The following is a 12175-nucleotide window of genomic DNA, read 5'->3' on the forward strand; positions in this document are numbered from 1 at the left end:
TCCAGAGAAGAGCCCCAGCCTATTCAAGTTCTCCCTACAGCTCAAATCCTCCAAACGTGGCAACATCCTTGTAAATTTTTTCTGAATCTTCCCAGTTTCACAACATCCTTCCTATAGCAGGAAGACCAAAATTGAATGCTGCATTCCAAAAGTGGCCGAACCAGTGTCCCATAGAGCCACAGCATGACCTCCTAGCTCCTATGCTCAATGCACTGACCAATAAAAGCAAGCAAATCACGCCTTCACAGAATGGAAAAAAGGCTCTGCATTCTCTCAAAAAAAAAATGCATGGCTATAGAACCTCACAATAAAATCCAAGTGATCCGTGAATGCCCACTGATGTAAAAGACCATATCAACAGGACTGCTTTACTCAAAAGAGTGAGTGATGCACAATTTTTCAGACCTGTAAAAATTACTTCATCAAGTGTCTGCAACTGAGGGTCACCAAAAAATTTCAAGTAGCCAAAGAAAACAAAAGAGTCCAAATTTCTCCTTCTGGGATATATTCTTGAAACTGCAAAGTGAAACCAACTTGGATACAGGTGTCTTTCATCTGACGTATATTTACTTATACCAGTTTTATACAGACCTCCCATGTTAAGATGATGGATGACGTCTCTGTTACAGTATTAGGAAACTACTTGCCCGGAGTTTCATTAAAATCAAGTCGAAAACAATAAACATAATAAAAACTTAGGAAATTTTTCTTTCCCCGAAAGATTATTTTAACCAAAGACCAGTCGTCATCAAGTTCTGAATTTGAAAGTTCCAATGTTGACCGCCTCACTCAAAACATTTGTTCAAACAAGAGAAAATTAATCACAGACCAAATAGTTCAAACAAAGTCATATTTCTATAAAATAAAATCAGCAAGCAATGCTCCAAAATACGTATGGAATTATCTTTAGAATTTTATGGTGCTGTGTTAAGAGTAACATCTTCGGATGTCCAACCACTTCAATGCACAAACTGGAAGGCCGAGGAACACTTGAAAGAGCATTTACCCGTACATACACTCAAAATTCAATGATTTGCAACACAGTCAACAATAAAAGAACAGCCACACATTGCTTTTTCAATACAGTATATTTGCTCCAATGAATGCTGCATTAAACGCAGACAGGGCTTTAAACAATACCACAAATACAGTGTTTTGCAATTTTCAAAAGTTACAGCAACTCGAATTAATTCTCCAATGCTCCCTCACCCAACAGTGAATCTTTCCTTTCACCGTGTTGTATCATCATTCCTCAATTCCTTTCAGGTTAAAATTTCATTGTCTATGTGCAGAAAGGATTGAAAACATTCCACAACATATACAAGAAAACCTAACTAAAGCTGAGAAAATGCAAGACATAATCAGAAAAGGTTACTGGCAAACTGGTTCTTGCAAGCAGTCTTTACCCTTCCCTCTGCTCAAAACAAAAATTGCCAAAAGAACCATGCCCATATCGCGCTATGGGCATTGTGCACTATTTGGCTCAGGGCAGAAGATGAAACACAAATCATCTCTACTTCCTTAGGCCAACTGATCTCTCAGAAACACATGGCCAACAAACTCTCAATACAATTGCAATGATGTGCTCTTGTATTAAAACAAATAAAAGGCATTACTAAATAACCTCAGTCACACAACTCAAAATACTACAGAGTTAGGATTATAGACCTGTTTCATAGAATGACTTGATGAAAAATGGGTGGGCAAGGGTGAAGGAAGGCTTCAATAAAGCATTCAGATAGACTAAAGGCAGCCTTGGTTCATCATTTGAATCTAAGGATTTGGAACTGATTTGCAATGGAAGTTTGTTTCTCCGAGTCAGAAATTTTATACACATTGGAGAAATGACAGCGAGATGCTTCAATTTTGTGCTTGGATCCAGACGAATTCACTGAAATTCTATTTACCAATTTGAATATTTCACTGAAATGGTCAGTTAAAAAAGACTAGTTAACCATTAAGTTTGTGACCATCACTGTTTTCACATTTCTGCATAAAAGTCATGGCATTAAGAAAATTTAAACATTGATGAGTAGTGGGACTTTCTCACATGGTGACCTCTTCAAAGTGTTTACTTGAACGTTGTCAGGAAGTAATTAAAAATCACCTCGCATTCCATATCTTGGAAAACACATGTGCAAAGATTATACAACATATAGAGGAAACATGCACATCACTGGCATATATAAAGCGATACAATGTATTGGAAGAGTTCACAAAAACGTATCTAGTGATACTTCATTCTGTGTAGACCCCTCACTTTTTAGCTCTTCTGTGGAGCATCCACGTCAGATTAAGCAACCTTCTTCCCCCTCCCCTCCCACCCTACCTGTCTCCAACCCACCTATACCTCGATTAAGAGAAAAGCGCCTTTCCAATGTGGCAGCGCCTTGCGAGTCATACGGCTAAAGAAAATACGACAGTCACAGGGTGAAGCACAGATTGGACATAATACTGACAACAGAACTTTTCAAAGGTGGGATTGTTCACCATTTGTAGCTGGGAACTCATCACCATACTACAACATGCAATTGAGCCAGAATGTATGGCTTCCTGTGATGCTGTCTTTTGCCCGTCTCAGACCGGTGATGAAGTAGCTGCGTCAAACAATGACTCTAGTATAGCTATGATGAAACGGTAACATCGGAGATGGAACCATTCCTGCTGTAGAAGAATTTGCTGAACGCATCTTCAAGCAATGTGGTTAACCGGCTCTGATCAATCTGTTCAAAAGACAGGAAAAAGCAATCATGTCAAACTTAAAGATAAAGGTCATGCAAAAATTCAATATTCAAACCACATTCCACAAACTCCAAACACCCCTTAAATTATAGATCATCTTAAATATGAGGATCAACTTTAACACTTCTCCTCATTTGTGCATCATTCTAACATTACTAAAGAGATACACAGCTTTTCACTTTGCACTCATCAGGATTGACATGCAAGAAATAAAACTTAGAAATGACATCAATTTACATAGTACGAGAAGAGGGTGCTGATTTGTTTGACCGTAGTTAGCATAGAGATGCAGCAAAAACTGTTAACCTGTTACTCTTGGTCAGCTGTTTAAAATGAGATCTGGCATATGTGCCAGTCTGAAAAATACATCGTCAAGTTCCTTTTGCAAGCCAGAGTATAACACAAGTGCCATTTAATAAAACGGAATTGCAATTATTCCCCTTCATCGCATTTTGCATAACCATATCCATTTAACATCATTGCCTCAAACTGTGAAATACAATTGATTTATGGGTCTTCAGAAAAATGAATTAAGTCAAATTTTGAACTGGAATTACTCATATCCAAGGTGCATTGTTGTCATGACAATGAAGAGAAATCATAAAACAGCAGTCAATACTTCTAAATTCCTATTACTCAAAGTTATGGTTTATATTTTCAAGCTCATTACAGATTTCATAAAATGAATAAATATGTCCAGAGGAGTGTCCAGGATCACTGCAGAGAATGACCTCATGGAAAAACACCTGAATGCTCACAGCACCCAAGTTATAGAAATGTAGCAATGAGGTTGAGAACAGAAAAGAAAATTAATGCAATAAACACAACTGAAAAATCAAATTAAATTGCTCACCTCACTGATAAATCCCAGCTGAACAAGCTCTGCCGCCAGCTCTTGACAGCTTTCATCTGTAAAGAAGAATTAAGTATTAATGCTACTGACCATACTTGGACAACCAGTACACTAGCTTATATTAATTATAGCTCAGTTGCTTCATGGAGGTGTGCTATCAAGATATTTCTTGAAATTAAATTTCTTTTTCACCAAATCATTTTCTCAACCTTTCATGTTATTTATTAACCACCATTGCATTTTGCCTCATGAAATGCTCCCCGCAGCAACAATGAACTTCAAGCCCTTTAAAAAAATTCCAAAATGTTTACAAGATATCTTGGAACTTTGTCACTTCTACCTCCAGATGAAAGGCATGACTGATGGCTAATTTTTAATAGTCATCTGCTGTCAAGTGTGACTCAATGCCCTGTCTAACTACAGCACAACAATATAAAATTATCAACAAACTATTCTTCAGAAGTTCTTCCAGCAGTTAAGCAGATAGATGAGATTTAGGAATAATCTGAACACCGCAAATGCCATTACTTTTGTCACAAAATCAAAAAGTATGAATTATATTGACAATTTCACAGGGAGAATATATTGAGTCCAGAGGTGAAGATTATAAAATTATAAAATTATATAATATTTCATACAATTGCTGATAGAAGATCTGCCTTCAGAGGTAGACTGAGTGTCCCCTTATTTCATAACCTGATAACGGCAACTGCATGCAGAAAGATGCCCAGCATCTTCAAATCTTTGAAGCATATAATGAGAACACGATGTTAAATCGAAAGTAATCTGATGCACATTTTCTTATTTTTTTAAAGAGGCGTTCCCTTCTCATTCCGCTTTATGCGTTTATTGGCACCTTTTGTGAAGAACCAAGGCAGTTGTAAAGCATTTGCTTGTTCGAAATCCTAAATCTGTGCCCCATTTCAGTGAACAGTGTATTTGGGAAATTTTGTCAAATAAACTTTGGTTAGATGATATTGCCGCTGTACAACACTGTAGCCACTTTGTGCCATGGCAGAAAGACTGAATGTATAAAGCGATAGATGTGCTGTCAATCAAGTAGTGTTTTTTATTCCCTGAGACAATACTGACTTTCGTGACTGCTGCTGAAGCTGCAACCATCCAGGCAAGTTGTGAGTCTTCAATCACACATTGAACGTCTGCCATATATTTGGCAGACAGGCTTTGGGGAAACAGATGCTGAGTTACTTACAAATTCCAAGGGTCTTACCTAGCTACTGTAGCCACCGTATTTACAAGTCTGGTGCAGTTGAATTTCATGCCAATGGTGACCTCCAGGATGTTGATCGAGGGGGATTCAGTAATAATATCACCAAATGTACAGGGGAGATGGTTAGATTCTCCTATTGGAACCAGATACGGCCTGGCTGTTGCATGGTGTAAATATCACTTGCCACTTACCATTCCAAGCCAAAATGATGTTCAGGTACTGCTGCACATGATCAGACTGTTTCAGCATATGAGGACTTACGCATGGTACTAAACATTAGACAGTAAACATCCCATTCCTGACCTGGTAAATGGATAACAGGTCATTGATTAAGTTGCTCAAAATGGCAGGATCCTGGACCTATCCCAAGGAACTTCGGCAGAGGTGCCCTTGGACTGAGACGACAGGTCTCCAACAACCACAATCATCTTCCTTTGTTCTAGGTATAACTCAAAACACTTGTTCTGCTTTTCGTGAAGACATACTTAAGCAACTTTCCATATTGCTGGCTATATGTATTGAAGGTTTACCGGAATGGCTTGGCTTGGAGCACAGCTAGTTATTGGAACTCAAGCCTTTTGGATTACTGCTGGGATGTTGTCAGGGCCCAGAGCCTTTGCTGTACCTAGTACCTTCATTCTTTTTAAGAATGCAACAGTTGGAGCAAATTGACCAAGCTAAAGACCAACACTGTTGATGATGGGGCATTCAGAAATAAGAAATGGTCTCCACACTTAGTTGCAAGTGTTTCAGTCATGTCTTTTGGACTGATTACTGGGGTGGGGAAGAGGGGGCGGGGTTGTACGTGGAATCCCCTCCTCTGGTCAGCTATTTAATTATCCACCACAATTCACAGCTGAATCTGGCAGGACTACACAGTTTTTGTTTGATCCACTGATTATGGTATTATTTGTTTCTTGTTTCTTCTAATGTAGCATATAAATCATCTTGTGTTGTACCTTAATAAGGTTGACACATTATTTTTAATTATGCCTATCACCTCCTGGCATGCGAATCTAAACTCCTAATTGAACCAGTACAGGTCATCTGGTTCGACAGCAGAGTGTGGCACATGAGATTGCAAGCATATGCAAATATGCAGCTGATGGCCTTTCTGCTGTGGCTCTGTTCAGGGAGAGGATAATCAATTATAGTAGCATGTGAAATAAAAAAAACAAAATTGGGTTTGTTTGAAACATGCAGTTTTTGCAGTGAAAACTGAAAAATTAAAGTTTTGGACAAAGCCCAAAGGGCAGAGAGTTTACCATTTGACTTTGAAAAGAAACAGTACTCTCTCTCTCTCTCTCTCTCTCTCTCTGGGAGAGAAGGACAATACACAAAAGATTCTGAAAGGTGAACTAACAAAACAAAAATACCAGGGTCCAACAGCTCAGCTATCTGAACTAAGGATCTTCTATTATCCGGTAGCTGATAGAAACATGATCTCAGCAACAGAAACCGAAAGAAACGTGAATGTTGCCTCATTTTATTCTTGTAGTTTGGACTCTTGATACACAAGATTTCCTTTATCACCCATTTTTAAAAAAAAATAGGATACAGTTTATGTTTGCGCAGTAGCACTGGATAATCTGTTCTGCTACTTGTTAAAAGCTAAGTTTGTTCTTAAGTAACTTCTCGTGTTTACTGTCAAAACCTGGAGGAAATTGCTCTTATGGTTATCTGCGGCAATGAAGTAAAGCAAATGAACCATCATGGTGACTGAACTGGACATTTACACTTTTGGGATGTCTTATGGAATTGCAGGACTTAATTGCCAGTGCACATCTCCCACAGTTACAACAGATTACAGAGATGCAGCTAGATGGTATTAGTTTGCAAGTCAGAACAAGTTTTACTGAAATGAAACAGCACTTTCCTAGCAGTCTAGAACTTGGTTTCGGCCAGCACACCTCAAAAGGAGCACAGATGAATTAGAAAACAAATCTTTTTAAAAAAATGAACAACGTGCAAGGCAAAGTTATATTTAAAAAAGAGAAATACATTTATTCGCTGATAATTAATTCTGCTCTACAGTTCAATAATGGCAAAACACTGCAAAAGCTGAAAATCTGAATCAAATATAAAGAGTGCTGGAAGAACTCAGGGATATCCCCAAACCTGAATTCAACTGTAATAGTGCAACTAAAGAACTGATTAAAGAGAGTTTTGGAGAAGTCCAGCTAGTTTAGTATGACTCTTCAGAAAAGTTAACTCTGTTTCTCTCTCTATACGTGCCGTGTTGCTCCCACATTTCATTTTTATCTCCCCTCTTGATGCCCTATGACAATTTAAATTTTGGATCTACATAAACAACTGAACTGATCTGACAAACTAATTTAAATTTCTGTGGAATTAAACAAATCAGAATGCATTTTGGTAAATAATTGAAATTCAGAGGTGCACAAAACAACAGATTAAAGTACATACTGGGCAACAGGTCACAGCTGAGGTGTCTGTTTAACTTGTCTTCCAGTTTCAAGAGTAGAGTTAACTGAAGGAAGAAAGAATCACAGAAACAAATAAATAGTGTTTTCTCCTCAGTTAATTAGCTTAAATTAAAAAAAATTATCCAGCAATTTCAGATCACTCACACACACACACACACACACACACAACCCCCGACATGTCCATTATGCAACTATGCTCAACTCATGATAAACCCTCCATGATATTTCTAATTGACTGGTTTACATGATTGTAAATGACTGTCAAGTATCCTCAATGGTTTATTAAGCATACCATGGTGATGGAATTTTGACAAGAAAAACAGAAAGCCCCAAATGAATCCTTTATTATTGTTAAATTGCTTAATCCAATCTACAGCAAAGAGACAGCCATATCCAGCAGTACCTCTGTCTTCCTAATGCCACAAGACATTTTGTTACGTTACAAATGTGATCATTCAGGCATGCAAAGTACCACAAATAAATGACCAGTTAGATTCTTTTGGATGGTGTTAATGATTGAGGAAATGCTCATCAAAAGACCAAGCAAACTGCACTCCCTTCAAATGAGTGATAATATTATTTATGCCCAACTGAATGAATAGATGGTGCCTCAGTTTAATATATCATCCCAAATATGCAAATTCAGTAACATCCAACAGTATAAGCCCACATCATTGCATGGGATTTCAATCCATAACCTCTGATTCACAAAGATGAAATGTTCTTAAACAAATCAAACTGATGAAGAGAAAACAGCAGTACATATTGACTAGGGCTGGGGAGGGGTAGAGAAATCAGATAATTGGAGAGGGGAATGATCATCATTTAAAATGATCCCGTCTGATTCAATGCGAACATCTGCTGTTTTTCCCAGTAGACAGACTATCAACACCACCTGATGTTCAGTTCAACGATATCGTACCACAGACAGAACATATAGGAAAGAAAGTTTAAAGAAAACAAACGTAATGATAAATTCTAGACCATGAACAAAATAGAGAAGAAGCCTCAAATCTTCCCGTTTCTTCATGGTTGAAGCTTAGGCGGGGGGGGGGGGGGGGGGGGGACATTGCCAGTTGAATATGAACTTGCAGGGCTATGTTCACTTTAAAAAGAATATTTTGTTCAAATGCCCATTTTTGCATTGTGAATTACAAGCTGAAGTATGCCATTCAGCCCCTCAAGCCTGCTTCACCTTTCAATAAGGTCTTGCTGATTTGACTACCCCATTCCCACCAACACCAGTGGCCTTTCACTGTGTTGCCATGAGGCCACTCTTCTGCTTTAACAACAAACACTTTGCTTTCACTACCTTCCAAGGAAGAGCATTCAAAACACTCATCTTGCTCAGAACAAGTTCCTCCTCATATCTACTTTGAGTGACCAGATTCCCTCAAAAGAAAATATCCTCCCCACAAAACCCTTTAGAATCTTGAATGTTTTAATCAAGTTGCCTCTTACCTTGAGCTCCGGCAGACATAAGCAACATCTGCCCTAATTTCTTTTACTGCTGTGGAAACCTCTCAGTTCCATGCATGGCAGTAGTTTTCACATGATGAAGGCAATGTGCTAGCATGACACGCAAGGAACCTTGCAGCAACTGCAAACTCTACAGGGTATGTTGGATACAAGATTAGCCTGCCCAATGTTCCTCCTAAGACAGCCCACCCATTCAGGGTGGTCATAGAGTAAAGCTTCTCTGAACTGCCTCCAATGCTTTACATCCTTCTTTAAATAAGGCAAACAATTCTCTGCAGTATTCCAGGAAAGGTCTCACCAATGCCCTTCATCACTGAATTGTAACCTCCCTTATGTTCTAGTCAATTTACCTGATGAAACATAATACGCTATTAGCTTTCTGAATGACTTACTTTACCTGCTTACTATCCTTTTGCGAATTAGTTTCTCAGTAACTGAGTCTACAATGCCTACCATTTCAAAAATTTTTCTTATTCCTCCTGCCAAAATGGACAATTTTACTTTTCCCATGATAAACTACTTGCCAGATCTCTTGCCACTCACTTAATATGCATCCTTTTGCAGTCTTCTAATGCTCTCTGCACAACCTACTTTATGATCTATCTTTGCACCATCAGCAAAAATTGCAACCACATCCTTGATCCCTTCATCAAAATCAGAGAATCACTGAAATGTCAGTGCAGAATGGGTAGTCAAAATACTAGTCTTGGAATTATTCATCTCTCCCTCAAACAATGTAAAATTTCATCTTTTTATCATCGATGCTAACAAAGGATGCCTTCACGATGAGGTCACTGACCAATGTGATCTTATTGTACAACACCAGGTCCAGAATATCCTGCTTTCTGGTTAATTCTAAAATGTGCTACTCTAAGAAACGAACCTGAAAACATATCATGAAATTATCAGGTGCTTCTGCCTATCTGATTTTTCAGTGTGTACGTAGGATGAAAAAAGAAATCCAGGATAAGCTCTCATTATTTATTTCTTTATACTTCTTCATGCTGTGTGGTTATTGTTAGTTAACTAACTTCTTGCCTTCTACATCCTGGTTTCCTGAATTTATATTGACCCTCTCCATAGTGCTCATACCATCATTACATAGCAGACTTGCCCTCTACTTTCTCCTGACTTCTGATATCCTTGAATATTCAGGCTCCAACTTACTTCACCTATTAGTCCTGTCTTTGTAATGGCTATCAATTTGAATTATACATTACAAATTGCTTTATCAAATCATCTGTTCTGTTCCAACTGTTGCATGTATCGGGATATAGAAGCTTTAGTTTTGCCGTTCTATTGTTTTTGTAATCTCTAGCCCATTTATTAATTTATTCTTGGTGTTGTATTCTCTATCCTTTCCGGGCAGGAACTGTTTTTCACTTAACATCTTAATACCTTTCTTTCTTGCTACATTCAAACTCAATTACCACATCTTGCCAAATTTGATCCTTTGCTCCTACTACTTGGTTTAAAACCCTCTATTTCATTAGTTATGCAGCGTACCAAAATGTCAGTGCTGCATAATACAAATTATACTTTCCAGACTAATAGTGCTAATGTACTACAAACTGGACCCCATTTCTCCCACACTGGCCTTTGAGCCACACGTTCATTCCTCCGACTTCATATCTCCTGTAGATTAAAGGAGTTAATGTAGAACAGAAATGCTGTTTTGCAAGTTTTCTGTATGACAACCTAAGTAATATTTTATCCACAATATTTATTTAATAGATCTGTAGCAGATAACATGCATGTAAAGTAGTAAAGATTTGCCTTTTTTAAAAACAAGTTTACTGTGAGTAACATTTTCAAATAGCTGAATTTTCCTTCCATGTTGAACCCTCTCACATTCATTCAACACAAGCATCAGCATTCACTGTTTAGATAACGAAAAAACAGCCAACTATGGACAACAAACACGTACAAGAAACTAAGCGGAATTGCTTTAATGGAAAGTAAAGATCTTCAACGTTTTAGTGAAGATCTGTAGATCGGGTTGTGGCTGGAGTTATTGGTTGATTCGCCAGGCTGACTGGTTTTCATGCAAACATTTCACATCCCTCCTAGATTACATCTTCAGTGCTGTCTAGCCTCTGTTGAAGCGCTGTTGTTCTGTCCCACTCTGAATTTATATGGTCCAGTCTGTCATGGTGAGTAGGCCTGCATCTGGTTTTGCACCATACTGATGTGTAGATAGGGCCTATTTGAACATGTTTGTTTATCGCACCAATGGTGGAAAACCATACCTCCAGGCTTTCTCGTGTTTGTCTTTAGTTTGCTTATCCTAATACTGTTACTTTGCCCCAGTGAAGCCAATGTTCTTCTAAGTCGGAGTGTATTGAAACAATGGAGAGTTGGTTGTGGCGTTTTGCTGCGAGTTGATGTTTGTGTATTCTAGTGACAAGTTTCCTGCCCATCTGTCCTATGTAGTGATTTTTGCAGTTGTCGCATATATTTTGTATATCACATTTGTCCTGTGGGTATGGGGTCTTTTGTCTTTGAAAATAATTGGCAAAGTGTGGCTGTTTGAGTGCTATCATTATTCCAAAGGTTGTAAGAGTCTTGTAGTCAGTTCCGATGTGTTTTTAATATAAGGGTGGTCAGTGTTTTGGGGCGTATAGTGTCTTCTTGGTGTTGTTTATTTGCCAGGCATCAGCAGATGAAGCAGTTGGGATTCCCATTGTTCCTAAAGATTTTGTATGGGCATTCCACACAGCTCCAGGGTGATGCAGTGTGGTATTGCTTGTTTCTTTACCAGCGTATACACAAAGACTACACACACACAAACCAAACCATGAATTACAACAGTAACTTCAAACAGCTGTGTCAAGCCACTACTTAACTGAGCAATAACACCGCAACACCCCGGAGCAGTCCCACTTTAACTGGGACACAGTACAGTACTCAGACAAGCAAAACAAATACAAGCATGAGAATTCCTGGAGGCGTGGTTTTCAATCACTGGTACGATAAACAAACATGTTGAAATAGGCTCCATCTACACACCATTATGGTGCAAAATCGAAAGCAGAACTACATAACAGACTGAATCATACAAAATCAGAGCAGGACAGAACAACAGTGCTTCAACGGAGGCTAGACAGCACTGAAGATGTCACCTAGAAGGGAGACGAAACAGTTGCATGAAAACCAGTCAGCTCGGTGAACCAACCCAAGAACTCCAGGAAAGAACTTACATGATGCTTGGCTCCTTCATCAACTGGCTCAATATTGCAGTGCATCTGAACTACCTGTCAAGATACAGAGCAAGAAAAAAAAACCCAGTCAATCCTTCAGAGATAATGGGAACTGCAGATGCTGGAGAATTCCAAGATAATAAAATGTGAGGCTGGATGAACACAGCAGGCCAAGCAGTGCTCCTGAGATGCTGCTTGGCCTGCTGTGTTCATCCAGCCTCAC

The 12175-nt window shown here is 38.6% G+C and overlaps 1 protein-coding gene across 2 annotated transcripts in view; it reads right to left on the bottom strand.

Annotated features, from left to right (window-relative positions):
• Positions 1–1073: 1073 nt before the first annotated feature.
• LOC125455198 (nuclear receptor-binding protein) overlaps positions 1074–12175 on the bottom strand; it is a 97937-nt gene continuing 86835 nt past the window's right edge. For both annotated transcript variants that reach the window (XM_059648741.1, XM_059648740.1), the window contains 4 exons: positions 11953–12006; positions 7254–7317; positions 3596–3651; positions 1074–2723 (listed from right to left, as the gene is read on the bottom strand). In XM_059648741.1, the coding sequence (XP_059504724.1) occupies positions 2625–2723; positions 3596–3651; positions 7254–7317; positions 11953–12006 (273 nt within the window). In that variant the 3' untranslated portion in view covers positions 1074–2624. The remainder of the gene's footprint in view (positions 2724–3595; positions 3652–7253; positions 7318–11952; positions 12007–12175) is intronic.

Source organism: Stegostoma tigrinum, chromosome 9, assembly GCF_030684315.1.
Source record: "Stegostoma tigrinum isolate sSteTig4 chromosome 9, sSteTig4.hap1, whole genome shotgun sequence".
Lineage (NCBI taxonomy): Eukaryota > Metazoa > Chordata > Chondrichthyes > Orectolobiformes > Stegostomatidae > Stegostoma > Stegostoma tigrinum.